The sequence below is a fragment of the Artibeus jamaicensis genome, unplaced genomic scaffold, assembly GCF_021234435.1.
Source record: "Artibeus jamaicensis isolate MK-2021 breed Jamaican fruit bat unplaced genomic scaffold, CSHL_Jam_final scaffold_584, whole genome shotgun sequence".
NCBI classification, from domain to species: domain Eukaryota; kingdom Metazoa; phylum Chordata; class Mammalia; order Chiroptera; family Phyllostomidae; genus Artibeus; species Artibeus jamaicensis.
The window spans coordinates 12,512,918-12,534,861 of record NW_026522048.1 but is presented as its reverse complement, the minus strand read 5'-3'; the positions used below and the strand labels follow the sequence as shown (position 1 = coordinate 12,534,861).

The following is a 21,944-nucleotide window of genomic DNA, read 5'->3' as shown; positions in this document are numbered from 1 at the left end:
AGCAAACTTATGTATGTATGCATGTATGTATGTATGTATGTAAGTACTGAAATTTTTTCTTGAGCCATCCTATGTGTCAGGCGACATTCTAGGCATTGCGTGAGCAGTGATTAATCATTAGGTGCAGTGCCTTCTCCTATGTGACTTACATGTGGGTGTTTTTGTATTTATGTGCTCATTTATTTAATAAATGAATAGAAATACATAGACATATATATGTAAGTGTGTATATACTCTTAGGTAAGTATCTTTAGGGAAATTTTTAAACAACTGATTTCTGCATATGATTATATATCACAGGCACACCTATACTCACAAGCATTTTGTATTTTCCAGGACTCCAGCTGTGTTAGTTAGTACGAAGTTCTACAACAGAGAAATCTCTAAGTCTCGGTAACAACACAAAGTTCATTTCTCCTTTGCATAACACCCTCATTGCTGTTTCTGACCTTCAGTTGGGGAATGGGCACCGCATAATCTTACATAGACTAAGGCGGATGCTCGGTAATTCTGCATTATCCGACCAGGTTTCCAGTGTCACCCTGGGCATTAATATTCAACAGGCAGATGGCAAAGAGAGGAAGAGTCATGGTGTAAGAATATTCCATATATATAAGAATATTCCAGTCCTGGAAGTGATGCATATTGACTGCTACCCACATTCCCTTATCCAGAACAACTACAAGGCCACATCTAACTGTCAGCCAGGACAGGAAATATGGGTCAGCTGTGTGCCCAGGAGGAAGAGGAAATTGCTTTGATAAGAGGTGGCCAGTCTCAGCTCAATTCACTAAAGAGAGAAAAAAGTGTTACACCCATTGTCCTTCCTACTTATTTTATGCCTTAATAGAAACCCAAATCAGACTTCTGTTCTCCATTTTTATTCCTTATTAGTCTTTCAAATGAATTCTTGGAGAGGTCAACAAATGAGCCCTTTTAAATATGAATTAGTGATCCACATGTTTTCTGTTGACCAGCAGTCGTTCATGTTCAGTATCTAAATAAACTAAGTAAAAAATAACATGAATCTTTGTGAAAACTTTCTCTGGTGATTTTTACCATTTTCTGTTTTCCACAATGGAGTACAGGATGCTGAAATTTAAACAGTGACTCAGAGTTCTGTTCCCTGGGTGGAAGGTGACTAGACGTGGTCAGCAGGTGATACGGGTGGTCTCAGCTCATGCGTCATGCGTGACCAGTGGGCATTGTCTGGGGGACACCCAGGACGTGCCGTACATCACTGCTCACCAGGTGACGCAGTCTGCCACTGTTGGCATCCTGTGGACTCATCCCGGACTCTCAGCCTCGAATTCGAAGCTATAAAGACGAGAGAGCTAACTGTCAAATTTCCTAGGGGAAATTTAACTTAATGGTGTTTTCCTTGATAAAGAAAAAAAGGGCACAAAAATGTCTGTGCTGTAATTCTTGAAAAAATTGAGTCACAAAGTTAATTTCTTGTTCTCAGTTCTTGAAAGCATGGTCTAGTGATTAAAGGGACAAAGATCTCACAGGACAGTGATTCATGAAAATGTTCAATGTAGGATTTTTTTCCTCATGTAACCACAGGAATGTCATGAAGTAAAAGGAATAGTGTTTCACTTTTTTTCATGTACTTTAGGTAGAACTCAGAAAATTAATCAGCATTTGGAGAGTTCAAAGTTTCTTGAAGCCATGCAGAGGCTTAACTTGTTTCTTCTCTTGAAAATTCCTTTAGACACAAGGATGTGAGTCTGCCAGTAATTAAGAATCAGTCAAAGGAAGGCCTCTTACTTAACATGAGTCTCTTTGAAAAAATCTTTACTTATCAAGCAAAAACAGGCACACCGTAGACTATTGGGGGAAAAGTTACATATTTTAATTGGGTGAAATTGAAATTATCAGCAGGTGTCACAGTGATAAATAGTTAGGCCAAGAAAATAACCTAAAATTTTATATTAAGTCACATGGTCCAAACACAAAGAAATTTAATTCTGTGGGATGAAATTTTAAAGAAGGTTTTTTATATTTTGCTTCTGCCTTGATTTGCCCAACCCTATCCCTTAGTAAGCTTGGCAATGACTAAAAGGTACAGTCATCATGGAAGGGGCAGGGCTACCCAAGCTGGTTATGAGGATTTACTAGGTGAACTGCAGATTCTTAATTCTCATGCTCCTACTAATTTTATATTCTAGATATGAGCTTTCTTTTAGTGAATGTAGAAATTCTAGTGGAAAAATAGTTGGTGATTGTAGCCAACAGTTACAAAGCACTCACTACATGCTAGACATTGTTCTATGCATGTTAAGTTTAAGCCACTTTAGGTAAAACTCAGAAAATTGGTTAATCTGCATTCTGAGAATTCAAAATTTCTTGAAACATGCAAAGCTGGACTTGAAACTAAGCAAGTCGGGCCCCCGTCTGAACTCCCAGCCATCCTACTGACCCCATGAGACCGTCCGCATGTCTACTGTACACGCTGCTCTCCAAGGAGTCGCTTTTTAAAAATACAAACAAATGCAGCAGAGCTTTATAGCAGTCATTCATTATTAATCTAGTTTTCTTAGCTAGTGCATTTGATCTAGGGCACAGTTCTTAATACCTGTTTGTTGAAAGGAAAATGCTGAACTGGAGTTCCATTGAGATTAAAACAAAATGAAACAAAGCAACCAAACACTTCAAATGCTCTGTGTCTTTATGTCACTAAAAAATAGCTCATTGTAAAAGTAAAAATAAAATAAAAATAAATAGCTCATTGTAACACACAATGGGTAGGTAATATGAGGTATTGAATGTAAAAACGTAGAATTCTAGGAATATATGGTGGAAGCATAGGTTTGGAGTCTTCCTAGAGCCCCACAAAAACAGAAAGAGCAACTGGATAGCAAAACGAAAAAATCATGATTACTCTTTACACAAACACAAAAAGATGATGACAAGGTATCATCTCAAAACCAAAGTATAAGCAATTAGGGACAAACAGCCAGGGGCCAGAGGACCAACATGGTCTTGGCATGTTTGAGAGAAGTTACACAGGGTAGCAGTGGGGTATCTGATAACAGGAGAACCCAAGAACAGCCAAGAGAAACTGAGGAGAAAGCACACAGGGGAGATCTAACAACAGCCACTGAGGGGTTTTGACCACTTGACCAGCGGGAACAGTAAGGGTTGAAGGTCACGTCTGAGGGAGTGGAGCAATCCCGTTCCTATGAATTTATTAAACTGCCCACCTGCAGCTCCCTTTCAGGGCAGTGTCCCAAACCGAACAGAACATGGCATAAGGCAAAAAGGCAGTCCACAGAAAAATGGGGTTGGGAACAGAGTCAAAAATGTCAAAAAGCTAATTACTGTCTTTTTAAATGCTACACAAAAATAATAGAAGCAGTTACTTGTGTAAAATCAGGTTTTTAAATCAAATTTATTTTATTTAGAAAAATTAATTTTACATAAAAATAACTGAGAGAAAATATCTGTATGAAACCTGTTGTGCAACACATATAACCAATAATGGATTAGTTTCAGTGAGGAAGGAAAAAACAAACCAACAAAACAAAACATAGACTCTAATAGTAAAACGAGCAAAAGACATAAACAGGCATTTCAAAGATAAAATGAAAATGGCCCATTACAAAGTAAAAATATTATTTATCTGCTTGGTAATCTGGATGGAACTTGAGAATTTTCATCCATTGGCAACCAGAAGTTTACTCTGAAACTAGTTTGAGAACTATTTATCAGTGACTAGCACGGCTGAGCACCTGCATGTGTCTCTTAGGGCCTGCTGGTTCTCTTGGTAGCTACAGACTTTAGATAAGCGCCAGCCTGTAACCTGTGAGCGCAGACGTTCAGGGCAGCATTGTTTGTAACCACAAAGGAGGAAAGACAGCTCAACTGTCCCTATTCATGGAGTGCATTGGTAAAACAGAGCTGCACGTCTGTAAAAAAAATAGTACATCAAAATAGATAATTTGCAGAAATGTAATTTTGAGTGAAGGAGAGTAGTCACAAAAAATACATATAGTATGATTCAATTTATTGAAAGTTCAAATCCAAAAGATGCTAACATTAGATATAGATATAGATAGATATAGATATAGATATAGATATAGATATAGATATAGATATAGATATAGATATAGATACATACATACCCATGTGGTAAAACCATAAAGAAAAGTAAAGGAATCCTTAACACAAAGTCCAGCACAGTGGATTTCTGTGGAAGGGAGATTTGGGGATATTATCGGAAGGAGCCTATATGGACATTGAAGAAACGAGAAATGTTCTGTTTCTGATGCCAGGTAATAAGCGTGTGAAAATTGATATTTTTATTATTTAAATGTATATGTGCATAAATACGTTTAACTCTAACTCTTTCTCTAGCAAGCATGGAGTGGCTATGAGGGTAGCATTATATATCTTTATGTTGATACCTTTTTTCCCCGCTTCAGTGATTTCAGACAAAACTAGAGCATAGTTACGCAGATTCACAGATTTGAACAGATGCCACCTTGTAACACGTAGGGGTGGTGAGTGACAAGAAGAGTTTATGCTATCGTCGATTGGCTTGTGGGAAATCCATACATTTATGCATAGAAAGCCGTTGAATATCTCATTCTGGAACAGAGTGGCTCCATAGGGCCTGGAATTACTGATTTGGAAAACAAACGCCTAAAGGAAATATGTCCTAAGCATGTAAGGTTTGTCTATGCAGAAGAAAAAGAGAGGTGACAGTGGAGGGGAGGAGGAATTGGAAATGCTTTGTGAGACTATTGGGGTTTTTAATGTGAATCATTTTATAGCTTATCGAATTTGAACATGGCAAAAATTAGCCTAAGACTTTCATAGTTTGAGAGAAATCTTTTTAAAGATTTTTATTTATTTACTTTTAGAGAGAGGAAATGGGAGGGAGAGGAACACCAATGTGTGAAAGATACATCAATTGGTTGCCTCTCACACCCCCAATTGGGGACCTGGCCCCAACACAGGCATGTGCCCTGACTGGGAATCGAACCAGCAACCTTTCAGTTCTCAGGCTAGTGCTCAATCCACTAAGCCACAGCAATCAGGGCTGCAAGAATTTATTTTTGTCTTTAACCTTTGCAAGTTTTCTTTAAAACATTTTTTTGTACCAGTCTTCCTTGTAACTATTACTTCTTCTTACACTCATCTTAGCTAATAGTTTGAAGTGAAGATATAACATTGTTAAGAAATACTTCTTAAATTTTCAGTTATTCTTTCAAAATGATTCCCTAACATTTATAGCTCCCAGATTACAGCATAATTTTTCTAAGGAGCTGTGAAATGTATGTTTTTTTAGATTTTTAAATTCTCTAGAGAGAATGAAAAGAAGGAAAAATTACCAAGAAAAATTTTAATTAGGGATTTGTTCACTCATGTGATGCCTATTTTAATTTTTCAAATAACAAACTCATGGTTCTATTTTGAAAATGCCCTACCAACATTTAAATGACAGAGTGTACGTAAACAGGGGAATTTATACACTGACTTTTTTTTTGGTTCCAATTATGCCTGTCCTAAACCTATTTGATACTAACTGGAAAATTGAAGAGCCAAACAGAAACAGAATGTCCTTTGAAAGGCTTCCTGAAAAAATAGTTTTTTTTTTCTAATTGGAAATTTTATATATTTTTTTAATATTGAAAATTAGTTTTATAGTAGTTAATCTTTTTCTATAGAACTTAGCTTTTCTCTAAATACTGAGTAATTGAAAGGTTGTGTTTCTGGTAGAAGTGGTGTTTCATCTTATTTCCTTTCACATGCATCACGATTACGGGGTAAAGTTGCTGAGACCAGCTGTGATGGTTCCTTTCTGCAAAGTGGAAGCCTTTAAAATTCAGCTGAACAAACATTTAATGTATTTGTTGATCCCAAACAATATATTGAGCACTTTACTGAATATTTTTGGAGATACACAGATGACTAACAGACCTATAAGATGTAAAACATAACATGTAATGTTACAATTTCCTCCAGAGGTTAAGTTTAGAATTAAGTACATTGGTAGCTTAAAAAAATCTCATTTTCTGGAGAAAGATTACTAAAGATTTACTCTGATCCTCAGTTATTTAAAGCACAATTTTAAAAGGAGAGTGAATGAGAAAAATATTTGCTACTAACCGCTTTTACTGTATCAGAAATTCCATATACTCCACCTTATGAGAAGAGTCAGTAACCATGTTGAGAAGGCCAACTATCCCTTTACTCTTTTTTTAAAATTAATTTTATTTAGTTATTTTTCAAGTACAGTTTTTTTGTCTATTTCTCCCATCCCAGCCTCCCCCGCCCCTTGCTCCCCACCTCCCTCCCATTTCCACCCCCCTTAGTTCTCGTCCCTGTGTCCTTCCTATTTGTTTCTCCCAATCCCTCCCCCTTTTTCCCCTTAACTTCCCTTCCTTCTCCCCTCTGGTCACTGTCCCCTTGTTCTCTATTTCAGTGTCTTTGTTTCTTTTTTTTGCTTGCTTGTTTGTTTTGTTGTTTAGCTTCCTGTTAAAGGTGAGATCATATGGTATTTGTCTTTCAACATCTGGCCTATTTCACTCAGCATAATGCTTTCCAGTTCCATCCATGTTGTTGCAAAAGGTGGTAGCTCCTTCTTTCTCTCTGCTGCATAGAATTCCATTGTGTATATGTACCACAATTTTTTGATCCATTCATTTACTGATGGGCACCTAGGTTGCTTCCAACTGTTGGCTATTGTAAATTGTGCTGCTATGAACATTGTGGTGCATAGGTTCTTTGATATTGATGTTTTAGGATTCTTAGGATATAATCCTAGCAGTGGAATTGCTGGGTCAAAAGGCAGGTCAATTTTTATTTTTCTGAGAAAATTCCATACTGTTTTCCATAATGGTTGTACCAGTCTGCAATCCCACCAACAGTGAACTAAGGACCCCTTTTCCCCACACCCTCTCCAACATTTGTTGTTTGTTGCTTTGTTTATGATAGCCATCCTGACCGGTGTAAAGTAGTATCTCATTGTGGTTTTAATTTGCATCTCTCTGATAGCTAACAATATTGAGCATCTCTTCATGTGTCTCTGGATGTTCTGTATGTCCTCCTTGGAGAAGTGTTTGTTCAAGACCTTTTCCCATTTTTTTAATTGGGTTGGTTGTCTTCTTAGAGTGAAGGCGTGTAAGTTCTTTGTATATTTTGGAGATTAAACCTTTGTCTGAGGTATCATTGGCAAATATGTTTTTCCGTACAGTTGGTTGTCTTTTTAATTTAATACTGTTTTCTTTAGCCATGCAGAAGCTTTTTATTTTGATGAGATCGCATTTGTTTATTCTTTCCTTTATATTCCTTGCTCTAGGGGACATATCGGTAAAAATGTTGCTGCGTGGAATATCTGAGATTTTCTTGCAGATGTTCTCCTCTAGGACTTTAATGGTGTCACTGCTCACATTTAAGTCTTTTATCCACCTTGAATTTATTTTGGTGTATGGTGTAAGTCTGTGCTCAAGTTTCATTTTTTTGCACGTAGTTGTCCAGTTCTCCCAACACTATTTGTTGAAGAGGCTATCTTTACTTCATTTCATGATACTGCCCCCTTTGTCAAATATTAATTGAGTGTAGAGAGTTGGGTTGAATTCTGGGATCTCTGTTCTGTTCCATTGGTCTATGTGCCTGTTTTTATGCCAGTACCAGGCTGTTTTGGTTACAGTGGCCTTGTAATACAGTTTGATATCAGGTATTGTGATCCCTCCTACTTTGTTCTTCTTTCTCAAAAGTGCAGCTGCTATTCAGGCTCGTTTATGGTTCCATATAAATTTTTGAAGTGTTTGTTCTATGTCTGTGAAATATGCCATTGGTACTTTAATAGGTATTGCATTGGATCTATATATTGCTTTGGGTAGTATGGACATTTTTTGATGATGTTAATTCTTCCAATCCATGAACGCAATATATGTTTCCATTTGTTTGTGTCTTCCTTGATTTCTTTCTTCAGGGCTGTGTAGTTTTCTGCATACAGGTTTTTTACCTCCTTAGTTAGGTTTATTCCCAGATATTTTATTTTTCTTTTTGCTATATCGAATGGGATTTTTTCCTTGATTCCTGCTTCTGCTGATTCATTGTTTGTATACAAAAATGCCTTTGATTTCTGGATATTGACTTTGTAACCAGCTGTTTTGCCAAATTCATTAATTAGTTCGAGCAGTTTTTGGGTAGAGTCTATAGGATTTTCCATGTACACTATCATGTCATCTGCAAACAGTGACAGTTTTGCTTCCTCCTTTCCTATTTGGATGCCTTTTATTTCCTTTTCCTGCCTGATCGCTGTGGCCAAAACTTCTAATACTATATTGAATAGAAGTGGTGAAAGTGGACAACCTTGTCTTGTTCCTGATCTTAGTGGAAAAGCTTTTAGTTTTTTCCCATTGAGTATGATATTGGCTGTAGGTCTCTCATATATGGCCTTTATTATTTTGAGAAATGCTCCCTGTATTCCCACTTTGCTGAGTGTTTTTATCATAAATGGGTGTTGTAGCTTATCGAAATCTTTTTCCACATCTATTGATATGATCATGTGATTTTTGTCTTTACTTTTGTTTATGTGATGTATTACATTTACTGATTTGCGAATATTGAACCATCCTTGCATACCTGGGATGAATCCCACTTGGTCTTGGTGTATAATCTTTTGGATATATTGTTGGATGCAATTTGCCAATATTTTGTTGAGGATTTTAGCATCTATGTTCATCAGTGATATTGCCCTGAAGTTTTCTTTTTTTGTTGTATCTCTATCTGGTTTTGGAATTAATGTGATGCTGGCTTCATAAAAAGAATTTGGGAGTTTTCCATCCTTCTGGATTTTTTGGAATAGTCTGTGGAGAATAGGGGTTAGCTCTTCCTTAAACGCTTTGTAGACTTCTCCTGTGAAACCATCTGGTCCAGGGCTTTTGTGTGATGGGAGTTTGTTGATTACTGCTTCAATTTCTTTTGCTGCTATTGGTGTATTTAGATTTTCTGTTTCTTTTTCACTGAGTTTTGTAAGATTGTATTTTTCTAGAAATGTGTCCATTTCCCCTAGGTTTTCAAATTTCTTGGCATACAGTTCTTCATAGTAATTTCTTACAATCCTTTCTATTTCCGTGGTATCAGTTGTAATCTCTCCTCTTTCATTTCTGATTGTGTTTATTTGTGTCCTCTCTCTTCTTTTCTTGATGAGCCTACTTAAAGGCTTGTCTATTTTGTTTATCTTCTCAAAGAACCAACTCCTGGATTCATTGGTCCTTAAAATTGTGCTTTTAGTTTCTATGTCATTTAATTCTGCTCTAATCTTGGTTATTTACTTCCTTCTGCTTGCTCTGGGCTGTCTTTGTTGTTGTTCCTCGAGTTCTTGCAGGCGTAGGGTTAGGTTGTTTGTTTGAAATGTTTCTATGTTCTTTAGGTAGGCCTGTATTGCTATAAACTTCCCTCTCAGGACTGCCTTCGCTGTGTCCCATAAATTTTGGGTCGTTGTGAGATCATTTTCATTTGTTTCCAGAAACGTTTTGATTTCTTCCCTAATTTCATTCTTGACCCATTTGTTGTTTAATAGCATACCATTCAGTCTCCATGATTTTGGGTGCTTTGGGTTTTTTTCTTTGGGGTTGGTTTCCAATTTCAGTCCCTTGTGGTCAGAGAAGATGCTTGGTATGATTTCAATTTTCTTGAATTTGTTGAGGCTTGTTTTGTGTCCTATCATGTGGTCTATCTTTGAAAATGTTCCATGTGCATTTGAAAAGAATGTGTATTTAGCTTCTTTGGGATGAAGGGCTCTATATATATCAGTTAAGTCCATTTCATCTAGGGTGTTGTTTAATGCCACTATCTCTTTGTTGATAATTTGTTTGGAAGATCTGTCCATTTTTGATAGTGAGGTGTTAAAATCCCCTACTATAATTGTGTTGCTGTCAATATCTTTCTTGAAGTCCTCTAAGGTTTTCTTGATATATTTGGGTGCCCCTATATTTGGTGCATATATGTTTACAATGTTAATGTCTTCTTGGTGAATTCTTCCCTTGAGTATAATGAAGTGAACTTCTGGGTCTCTCTTTATGGCCCTGTTTTTGAAGTCTATTCTGTCTGATATGAGAATTGCTACCCCAGCTTTTTTTTCTTGTCCGTTTGCTTGGAAAACTTGTTTCCATCCTTTCACTTTTAGTCTGTGATGGTGTTTTGTCCTGAGGTGGGTCTCTTGTAGGCAGCATATGTGTGGGTCATGCTTTCTTATCCATTGAGCTATTCTGTGTCTTTTGATTGGAGCAATTAATCCATTTACATTTAAGGTTATTATTGATAGGTACATATTCATTGCCATTTTTGTACCTGTGTTCCTCTCTGTCTCCCTCTTTTCCTTCTTTCCCTTAAAGCAGTCCTTTTAGTATTTCTTGTAGAGCTGGTTTGGTGGAGGCATATTCTTTTAGGCTTCTTTTGTCTTGGAAGCTCTTTATTTGGCTTTCTATCTTGATTGAGACCCTTGCTGGGTAAAGTAGCCTTGGTTGTAGGCCTCTGGTTCTCATTACTTGGAATATTTCTTGCCATTCTCTTCTTGCTTGAAGTGTTTCCATTGAGAAGTCAGTAGCTAACCTTATTGGGGCTCCCTTGTATGTTGCTTCTTTTTTGTCCCTTGCTGCCTTTAAGATTCTCTCTTTGTCTTGGAATTTTGCCATTTTGATGATGATGTGTCTTGAAGTGGGCCTCCTTGGGTTCCTCTTGATTGGGACTCTCTGTGATTCCTGGATTTGTGAGACTTTTTCTCTTATCAAATTAGGGAAATTTTCTCTCATTACTCGTTCAAATACGTTTTCTATCCCTTGTTCTTCTTCTTCTCCTTCTGGTATTCCTATTATTCAGATATTATTACGTTTCATATTGTCTTGCATTTCTCTTAATCCCTCTTCATTCTTTCTGAGCCTCTTTTCATTTTCTTGCTCTTTCTGTGAGATGCTTTCTACCTTGTCCTTCAACTCACTAATCCTATCCTGCACTTCATCTATCCTACTTTTGAAACTTTCTACTGTGTTCTTCAATTCGGAAATTGTATTCTTCATTTCCTCTTGACCCTTGCTGATAGTTTCCATTTCCTTTTTCATGTTGCTGTAGTTTGCAGAGAGATCATTGTAGTTCCCCTGTAGTTTCTGGTAGTTCACTGTGAGCTCTTTGAACTTTGTAATAACCAGTGCTTTGAATTCACTATCTGATAGTTGATCAGCCTCTATTTCATCTAACATTCTTTCTGAAGTTTCTGCTTTTTCTTTCATTTGGGGATTGTTTCTTTGTCTTCCCATTGTTTGAGACTCTTCTTGTTAGTCTCTGCTTCTAAAATTGATCTGTTCTGAAACCCTGGTTTTATGGTGTGAACTTCTGTGGTATGATCCTTGTGAAGTTCAGTGGTGCAGACTTCTTGAAGTTTCTTGATGTTCTTCGTCTCCACCTACTCTCACGCTGGTCCTAGCTCTGGTCCCTGCGTTGGTCGCCTACCACTGCTGAATGTCCCAGCTCTAGTAGCCGCCTCCTCAAGGGCTCAGGCCCGTTAGTACGGCAGCGGCACCGGGGCTGGGAATGTCCCAGCTCCCCTGGGTGGCTCCTCTGCCGCCCAGGGCCGTCACAGGGGTTTGGAGCGTCCCGGCTTCCGTACCTGACTCCCCAGCATCCAGTCCCGTCCCTATGGCAGCGGCAAGGGGGCTGAGAATGTCCCGGCTCCCGTAGCTGGCTCCCCGGTGCCCAGGCCCGTCTCTATGGCGGTGTCACAGGGGCCTCCGGTGCCCCAGCTCCTGCAACTGACTCTTCTGTTGCCCAGGCCGGTAGCTATGGCATCGGCACAGGGGCCTAGAATGTCCCAGCTCCAGTTCCTGACTCCTCTGTCACCCAGGACTTTCACAGGGGCTTGGAGTGTCTGGCTCCCGTACCTGACTCCCCAGCTCCCAGGCCTGTTGCTCTGGCAGCAGCACAGGGGCTGCGTGTGTCCCAGCTCCAGTAGCTGACTCTGCCACTGTCTGGTGTTTCATTGTCGGTCACAATCCCTGGTCTTTTAATTTCATAAATGCTGGGTAACCGATGGTTTATTGTGCTGTTTCTCTATAGATCTGCCAGGATTTTCACCCATGAGTACAGGAGCTAGCATCGGCTCCGTCTTACTCCGTCGCCATCTTCCCAGTATCCCCTTTACTCTTTAATTGTACCATTTTGTACCACTCAACAGAGTATAGGGAGCGGTGCTCATGATTAGGAAAAGTTAAATCACATCTAGTGCTCCCTGTTTAAAAGAGCATGTCAGTGTTCTACACACTTTGGAGCCAGACTCCTCTTTTTGCTTTTTAGTTTTGGTGGAAATAAACTCTTTGGTTATTAGGAAAATCAACCATGCAGAATACCTTGTAAGGATAATGCATTATGACTTATTGTTTTGTGTATAAAATTCATGGGTTTTTTTTTCAAAAGGTATGGGAGATATTGTGAATAAGTAGCTATTGTCTAGAGGGCTCTCAGATTGAAAGCTCTATGTATTTCTTCTTTAATTGTCACCAGCCCTACCTGCTGTAGCTTATTCTTCCCATTTTCAGAGGAAGAAATGGAGGCACAGTTTATGAGACTTATTCAGGGTTTCAGCCAGTATTTCACAATATACTAATCATGTAGGTAATAAGGCAGTTTCACAATCCTAGTACAGCAATTTGGTGAATGTTCAGTATGGTCGTGATCAAATTTTTTGATAGTGAAAAGTGAAGTCAATGCTAATTTAAACAAAATGGGCAGTGATTATCAAGGAGCAAGGATATCTCCCAGAGCCACAGGGCAAGCTGTGAGGCTGAAACCACGTGGGCCAGTGTCTCTGCTTTTTCATGTGCACCTGTGTCACTGTTTTTACTGTGCTGGCCAGCTTTCTTTGAGGCTCCTTGCATCTAGCAAAGACAAATACCCACAGCACCTGGGTTTTCATCGTTACTAACTCTATCCACAGAGATTGAGTCTTTATCCTAGTTCTCAAGAAACAAAAATTCAACTGGCCTAGCAGGGGGTATGTGATTAAATACCCTGTTCCAATCCTCCTTGGTCAAGCAAGCAAGGTTACCTAATAGCAACCTGGCTGAGGCTGTGCCAGCCCCTCCCCTTGTTGCTAAAGGTGTTCCTGTGACAGGAGGAACCTCGACCTCGGAGACAGGAAGTGGGGCAGACAGCCAGCCCTTCAGTTCAGATAGCAATACATGGCTAAGACCATGGATTCTGGAGCAAACATTTTAGATCCATTTCTCAATTCTGCCATGACTGGTGTAATGACCTTGCATAAGTCCTTAACCTTTTTTTTGTGCATACTATTTTTTATCTCTGATGTGGTGATAATAATGTTATTACATGTAAACTATTTGAAAAGTTCCTGGAAACATATCAAACATTTAATACATCTTGGTTATTATTTTTTGATAGTGACCAATTGTAGCCTATTTTCTACTTATCAAGTAAATTAATCTTAGGTCTCCTAATGTTCATACTCCTATGACCATCAGTACTTCAGAAATGAAATGATCTTACTTATAGTTTGCTAAGAGCTGTGTGATTTACAGGCATGTTCAAAATATTGATGACAAAAAGGGGAAAACAGAAGGTTTTACAATTGGCTCTAGTTACTTGTTGTAGTGAGGAAGATTGATTGTCTAATACACTTGAACACAGTCTGATTTTTCCTAGTGAGTATAATGTTTATGTAGAAAAAACTATACCAGAGGATATTTGCATAATTATTGAAAAATGGGAACATGATTTGCTTATTAAGTGCAATTACACAGATGAGGCCATTTAATTTTCTGCTGATCGATCACACGTTTATTTTCAGGTACATGACAGATGGAGGACTCAACCTGTATACGCGAAGTCTGAACCGAATGCCAGACACAGTGACTGCCAGGGACACCATTCAGAGAGGGGTTCATGACGTGACAGTCGACGCAGACAGGTAAAGGCACCACGTGTATGTGATAATGAGGAGTGTATTGAGCAATTTCATAAGCGAGCGCCTAGGACTTATACAGTACAAATGAAAGGGATTTTATTTTGATACAATAATTATTTTGGAACATTTGCAAAAAACTAAGGTGGTTTTACTTAAAAACTTCAAGACTTTTAAAACTATATATACTAAAAATATTTCATTGCTGGTGAGAAAATTTAAAGTTATGTTACATGGGAACAAGTTTTGATATATGGAAAGCAAAATTATAAACATAGATTTATGTTCTTTACTTGAAAAAAACCCTGGCTGATAAATTCTTTCAATTTGGATACCCTCAGATTCACATGGAGGCTAATGATGTAAAGATTGAAACAAAACTTAAATTATCAGGTACAATACAGTAAACCTGATGCTTTTCTTGTGGGGTTTGTTGGAAGCGTACAACTCTCACTTTAGGCTAATTTCTGATTCATAATTGTTTCAAATTATGTGAAGGTAGGCGTGTGTTTCTGTGTGTGTGTTTCATAGACTAGTTATTATTTTGCTAGAAATTATTTTGTCAATTTCCTTAGCATCACTGCTTTCGAGCATATTGTTTGTATAAAATAATGCTGTAAGACGCACTTCTGACATAATTTTGCCCCCTCTTCACTCAGAATTTTGACGTGATTGCATAGGAAGGCTGTACCCATCCTAGCACTACTATGTATCGATACTGAGAGTGGTTCTTTAACTCAGCCTTTATGAAGAGGAGGAAAGGTTAAGATTGAATGTATCCAGATTCTGAAATAAGAGCTGTGTATGATTTCTTGTGCATTGTAGCACAGCCAGCTCCAAAGCTAAACAGTGAATCCTAGTATTACTGCAGTCAGTTTCTCTACCAAATGCAGCTGGCTCTGGCAGCTGCCAGCTGGCTCAGCTGGTTGGAGTGTCATCACATACAGCAAGGAGCTGAAGGTTCTATTCCTGGGCAGGACACATACCTACCTGGATTGGGGGTTCAGTCCCCAGCTGGGGTGCATAGGGGAGACAACCGATCAGTATTTGTCACATCTCTCTCTCTCTCTCAAATCAATAAACATATCCTCACGCGAGGATCTTAAAAAAATTCTTCTGATATTTTCACTGCTGTTGGTCAAAGGAACTGTGTTGAGTCTCATACCAGTCTTCTAGTCTCTATGCCAGGTGTGTGTGTGTGTGTGTGTGTGTGTGTGTGTGAAAGAGAGAGAGAGAGAAGAGCATGTGGGCATAAATGGCTTATGAAAATTTTGCCACCCCACCCCCCAAACTTCTCTTCAGCCATTTTCCTCTGACTCCTGCACTGACTTCAGCCACCCTGCACTTCTTTCTGCTTCGGAACTGGTGCTTTCTCTGCCTGGAATGCCCTTTTCTACATTCATGGCGTTACTGCCTCCATCGCAACAGTTTTGTTGCAGCTTTGTGTTACTTTCTCAGAGAGGTGTTTCCAGAGTAGCTAAGACACATTTCACTTGCAGTTACTTTCTTGGCTATTACCTTACACTGTTTTCTCCAATTTACGCATCACTTCTTGAACATATCATACTTACTTGTTTCCATGTTTATTTTATATCTCCTTCATGACAATGTAATTCCACGAATACAGAATTTTTGTCATAGTCAATACATGTCAAGCCTTTAACAAATGTCTGTGGAGTGAATGCGCTCAGGAGCGAGCACAGGCCCCATTTCACACAGGCTGGCAGTGCAGTCTGTCCCATTTGGTGGACAGGCAGACGATGCGATGCCACCAAGGAGCCGTGGTCCTGAAAACATGCTGTGTCAGAGAGGGCCTGGGCTTTGTGGGCAAGTAAAAGGCAGTGATGGAAGAGGAAGAAATCCAAAGTTCGGACCACCTGTGGAATCTGATGACCCACGTGTTGTTATCTGATAGTGGAAAACATTGAAGGACGTGAACATTTGGTTAGTTTTTAGGAAATGAGAATATTGTGGCAGAACCTAGGAATTAATACAAAGGTGACTTATTTTTGAGAGAGGGGAGCTTGCCAGCTCCCTTTGCTCCTGTGAGGCTCCTGATGGGGGCCTGACTGAGGAACCTGACATAATTTTGATGCTATTTAATGTATTCTCACAGAGAGACCCAGCTACGTGCTAATAAAGTGGAATCTATGCAAGTAGTGGCCCTTCAAGTGTGCCACCTGGACCTGCAGTGTCAGCATCACCTGGTTAGGCCTGTAAACTCCCTGCTCCATCTGAGGCCTGAGGAGTCCCAACCTGTGGGGCGGGGGGGGGGGGGGGGGGGGCAGCAATCTGAGCTCTAACCAGCCCTCCAGGTCCACTGGCTTCAAATTAATAGATAGATGCCAGGCCTGCCTATGAAAACATAAACACTTAACACAGAAAAAAAGACATTACAAAGTTTCTTCTTTACTTTATTAGATGTGCTCAGTCAAGGGAAAAAGAATATCAAAGTAGCAATGGCACTAATTTTAAAAATAGATCAACTACCATTGTGTTGCGCCTGAAATAATTGTCTAAGTTAGATTCAGCTTCTAAGGCTTATATATTTTCTGAAAGAATTATGCAGTTTAAGAAATACAAAAACAAACTTTAGTTATTGCTGTATATTAAACAGCAAAAAGATTAGAATGAAAAATCCTACTACCAGCAGAGAAAGGAGTTTCTCCTTTATTATAGGTGAGTCTGAAAGTTCTTTTAAAACCCAATATTCAGGAAGTGAGTCAGGGTGCATACCTTTTTTAAATGCATAGTCTTAAATATTATAGTTGTGTAAGTCCTTCTGTTAATTTAAAACGCCTCCTTATATAAGATGTTGTTTCACAAATGTCCTTAATTCCAATGTCCATTCCAAGCAAGATGGACAAGGGCGGCTACAAGGCACTGCTTTCTTCCTTGTCAGCTTACTCAGAAAAGGTCCCGGCAAGTCCTGCAGTTCAGAACCAGACCTCCTCACCTGTATTTAATCTAGTGCTTTTCCCTTCACGATTGTGCCTATGATGCTATTTAATGTATTCCGGTAATATTTTGAGGGATGCTAATTTAGCCTAATGTCCTCATTTTGTGGCTATAATAGCACAAGGACTTGGGTCTTTTACCTCCTATACTTCCAGTTTCCAGCTACCTTAGTGCAGATCTTTTAAAAATATAAAACATATTGGCTCATTTTAGCAATTATTAAATGATAAGGTTAGTGATAATTTACTGATAAGAAAGCTTAAAAGCACAAACAGCAACATTGTTTTATTAATTTTTTCACATGTCTGAGATGCAAAAGCCGCTTCAAGTGACAATGCACTTACATAATGGCAAGAAAGCCAGCTGCCTGGGGCAGCTGTGGGCCTGAGTTACTCACGTTGCTCTAATGAATGGTGTGTGTTCCTCCTTGATCTAACTGGTCGAAGTGGGAGGAGCAATGGAGAACAGCTGACTTCCTCTTCCCAGAAAATTGAAATGACTTTCTTTCCCAGAGAAAATAGGAGGGCTTTCAGAAGCCAACTGGAGTGTATTTTGAGTATTTTATTACTCAAAGACATTGCAGTTCCTCTACTTTCCATATCGATCCACCACCAACCACATTTCCTTATTAAACTAAGAAAAGATTAGAGAATGTCGTTATTCCTTGTAGACATGATGGAGACTCTGCGAACTTTATAAATAAACTCATAACAGACAGTGAGGATGTGTGGGCTTTATCCATTTGGCTCTGATTTTAATGAGGTTAACTGTAATTCACATATACTTACATGGATTGTGCTATATTCAGAAGGTAATTGGGGGGGGGAAGGTGAGGAGATGTTGTTTTCACCTTATTCTATTATTGTCCTTACACTAACTTCTATGCTAGCATTAATAAATATTTGATTAGTAAGTATATAATTACCTTCTAATTGCCTGATAGCAGAATAGCACCTCGGGCAAAAATAAAATGTAAACAAAAGATAAAATGATAATTAAGTTGACCAAGTAATAATAGATGTATATACAAAGTACATTAGAAGCACCAAAGGGAAATAAATAGTAATTTCTACCTTGAAGACTTCAACGAGCAATGTGACTTGAATGGGCCCATGGAGAGAGCATAAGGCTTTTTGACATGTGGCCTGGAAGAAATCAGAAGGTTTCTGGGAGTGAACACACAGAAGCATGGGAGAGTTTGGTTTCGAGGAGATGTCAAAGAAACAGTAGGGGGACAGTACTTAAAGCCATAAAAACAGATTTTATGAGGAACTGTAGGGGAAAAGAGAATGCAGTGTAGAATTGGGCTTAGTTTTGAATTCAGCAAGAAAAAGTGGGGAGTTATAGCCAACGATGTGGGTGTCAGTGGATGGAAAGTTATTAAGAGGACATATCAGGGGAGGGGCTTCCTGCTAAACCTACTCAACAGGAGCTTTGCTGAAGGCAGGCTGGGGTGATCAGCCGCTGAGGGCAGAGAATGAGGAATTGACCGGTGTTGACGGTGGTCAGATATCAAGGGCGGGGGTTCTCTCTGAACTAACCCAGCAGGATTCTTACTAAAACTGGGCATGGAGGTCCAGCAAGTGGACAAATTCAAAGCTAATGGAATTTTGCTAGCACCATGGTAATGTGGACAAGGATGACGAGAAACAGAATATTTGGAGGGACATTCTCAAGTTCAGCTAATTTTAATTAGTGCTTTTTTTCTATTTCAAAGCAAGAGCATGTGTTATAATCATTGCATTTAAACAGAACTCTTCCAAAGCAAATATTGAAGATGGGTGGTGCAAAGGCAGGTAGACTGTTTAGGAAGCGACTGAAAAAAGTCCAGGTGAGAGAAGATAAGCACCTAACTGAAGAGTGGATCTGGAGATACCATGTCCACAGGAGGGTGGGTTTGGTCAGTGTGTGTTACTCTGCTAAGCTGCTGTAACAAAATATCACAGATGGGGTGGCTTAAAGGTCAGATACTTATTTTCTCACAATTCTGGAGGCTATAAATCCATGATTACAATGAAAGAAAATTTATTTTCTGATGAGGTCTCTCTTCTTGACTTGTAGATAACCACCTTCTCACTGTGTTCTCACGTGGCTTTCTGTGCTCTGTCAGGGACAAAGAGTGAAATGGCTACTTTTCACTCTCTTGTCTATTTCTCTTTTTACAAGGACACCAGTTGTATTGGAATAGAGCCCCACCCTTATGGCCACATTTATTCTTAATTATCTCAGTAAAAACTCTGTCTCTGAAATAGACACAATGCTGGTCAGGGCTTCAACATATAAATTTTGGAGGGGTGGGTGGGGGCACAATCCAACCCATATCACTGTGTAACTCCCAGCTGGTTTTATTCTTGGAGATGCAGTTTCAGTCACTGTATACATACTAGATTAAAGCAATGAGTATATATGTCACACACACGTTACAAGCTCAAATACTACAGGAATCAGGAATATCACATAAAATGAATGAAGTAGAAGAGAGATGGTAAACATGACCCATGGTCATGGGCAAAGTCGCCCTGAGGTCCAGAGGTTGCTTCCGTAGAAGTGTACCTGTGTGCAGAGGAGGGCTGAGGGTTGCCAAACCATTGGAGTTTTCAAGTGATGTTGAAAGTCTGGGCTTTTGTGAGAAATCTCTTAGTTTTAAAATATTGTCAACTGTCTTAATAGAATTATGAGCTCAATAGGCAAACGTACAAATTCCTTCAATGGCAAGTAATCTAGGAAATCACGGAGAACCCCATATACAGTAAGACACAATGAACATTCTCATGTATGGTCACATTAATCTCCCGGGTCCCAGAAAGTTTCCCACAGAGGTGTACTCATGTGGTACCTGCCGTACGGAATGAGAGTACACCAGTGGGAGAAGCTGGCCCATGAGGTGGAAAACTATCTGAGCACATTTTCAAGTTTTTCGTGCCAGACAGGACAAATCTAAGGTCCATTTTCCATCCACAGAATCCCTCAGTGGAGCTGGCCTCAGGCCTATTATGGCAGTAACTAATTCATTTTGTTTAAACAACTATATGAATCAACACTGAGTGTTAAGCACACATTTATAGCTGTGATGTAGTGTGAGAAAACAAGCCCTGAGAATAAAGCATTGACATTTAAAAAGTAAAGGAAGCATAGCCATTGGAGACAAAGCAATCAGCTCTAACACAATGTCGAGAAACAGATAGAGTTAACTGCTAACTTTGAGGCTGAGAGAAGAGGAAATACGCAACAAAGTCAAATTCTATGGACAAGTGCAGTTAGGTGAAGAAGGCTTAAGCCAAAAAGTAAAAGAGAGTAATATGAAATTTAGCATTTTAAAGTTAGAAGCCTACTGGATGATTAAGCAAGGTGCAAGCCACAGCCCGAATTACTAAAATAGAATGGTCAAAGATGTCAAAATTTGGTTATTCGGATGATGTCTATTCTAGATTGTCTATTACGTTGTTATCTAATTATATTCCTAAACATAGTGATGGTTATTTCAATTATAAACCAATCAATTTTATTATTGATTTTTTCATTTTTAATTGTGACCTTTTGAAATGTAAGAACATAATGCATCATAGAAATTATTATTTTTGTACTGTAGTAACTGACAGATTGGTTTGATTTGCAATACTACAGTCCAGATGCTGAAATCAAGTTGAGGAAGGAGTTTGCAAAAGGCCCTGAGGAAGTGCCATGATCTTAAGTGCCTCTCGGGTTACCAGTCATTGCAATTCCGACTGCAGTAGGGGAAGCCTTGGCCCAAACACCCACTCAGACTGAATCCCTGATAGGGATGGGGAGAGAGACTTTTCTTCTGCCTTCTTAGGTTTAGTGTTTGGTAACGTGCATATTGCACTAACAAAAGACAGATTATCAGGAAAAAAGGCAGATTTTAAAATTCACGTATATGTTTGTACACAGAAAATGTGACTCAAGGAGCTAGTTAGAATTTTGGGCTCATCGTAATAGGAAAGAAGAGTGGGAGAAGGTCTTTTATGGGAAAGCAAACGCCTTCTGGGAAAGGTAAATGGTCCCTTAGAGGGAGAGATGGGAGCCATGATGGTTGTGAGATAATGTCTGTTGAGGTGATGTGATGTCTTATCATGACTTCTTGTTTCCGGTAATAGGAGGCAGTCTTCACTGGTTGTAAAATTCGCAAGGAGCAAGAATGTGACAGTGGAATTTTTTTTGGGGGGTGCTCCACTTTTAGGCAGATACAGGAGTTTAGAAAACAAAAATTTTAAAAGGCCCAACTCTTCACAGTGGTATATTTTGAATCCCTTCACCCTACATCTACCGTTGTTATCAATGGGTAGAAAATTTCACCAAGTCCACAAAAAGAACCATGACAAATCTTAGAAAGTCAGCTGGAGAGTCAGTTCTGAGGGAGGGAGGTCTTTCATATGTCCATGACTTCACCAAATAGGAGATGCGAAGGCAACAGAGATTCTCCTAAGCCACCAAACAAATATCTCCAGGGTTTAGATTCGCAATGCTTGCCACTACTATGTGTACATTCTAATAATGTATTCCATTCTGTGCTGATTTGTTCCAACATAATCACAGAAGGAGTATATTGCCACATCTTAAGTATTTCCTTCATTAGCTTACTGACTTTCCATAGTAATTAAAAGCAAACACAAGAAAGAGTAAGAGGCTGAGAAAAAAATAGATAAAATAAAGATAATTACTTCATTTCATAATAAAATACCCTGCATTTTTTCTCCCTCATTTGTTTAAGTAGAGAGACGCTCAAAAACAGGGGAAGTAGAAAATGCTGTAGTTGCCTCTCACTTTCCCCTGGTACCTGCTCACCAACACGGGCTTGGGGACTGAGGCTGAACTTCATCCCAGTTCTCAGAATTAACTAACCTCATTGTAAATAATCTTATTAACTCCCAATAGTTTTAAGTAATACCTCTCATTGAGTGAATTCATAATAAAGACGTACGTTGAGAACCTACTGTCTGCCAAGCACTATGCTGGATCCCATGGACCTTCCACTCAGACCTTCATTAAGACATTAGATAGGGATTGTTAAAGCCTTAAAAAAAGAGACCCAAAGAAT

The 21,944-nt window shown here is 39.0% G+C and overlaps 1 protein-coding gene across 3 annotated transcripts in view; it reads left to right on the top strand.

Moving 5' to 3' along the window:
* NAV3 (neuron navigator 3) overlaps nt 1-21,944 on the top strand; it is a 346,564-nt gene that overhangs the window by 187,632 nt on the left and 136,988 nt on the right. For all 3 annotated transcript variants that reach the window (XM_053658773.1, XM_053658772.1, XM_053658771.1), the window contains exon 12: nt 13,817-13,936. In XM_053658773.1, the coding sequence (XP_053514748.1) occupies nt 13,817-13,936 (120 nt within the window). The remainder of the gene's footprint in view (nt 1-13,816; nt 13,937-21,944) is intronic.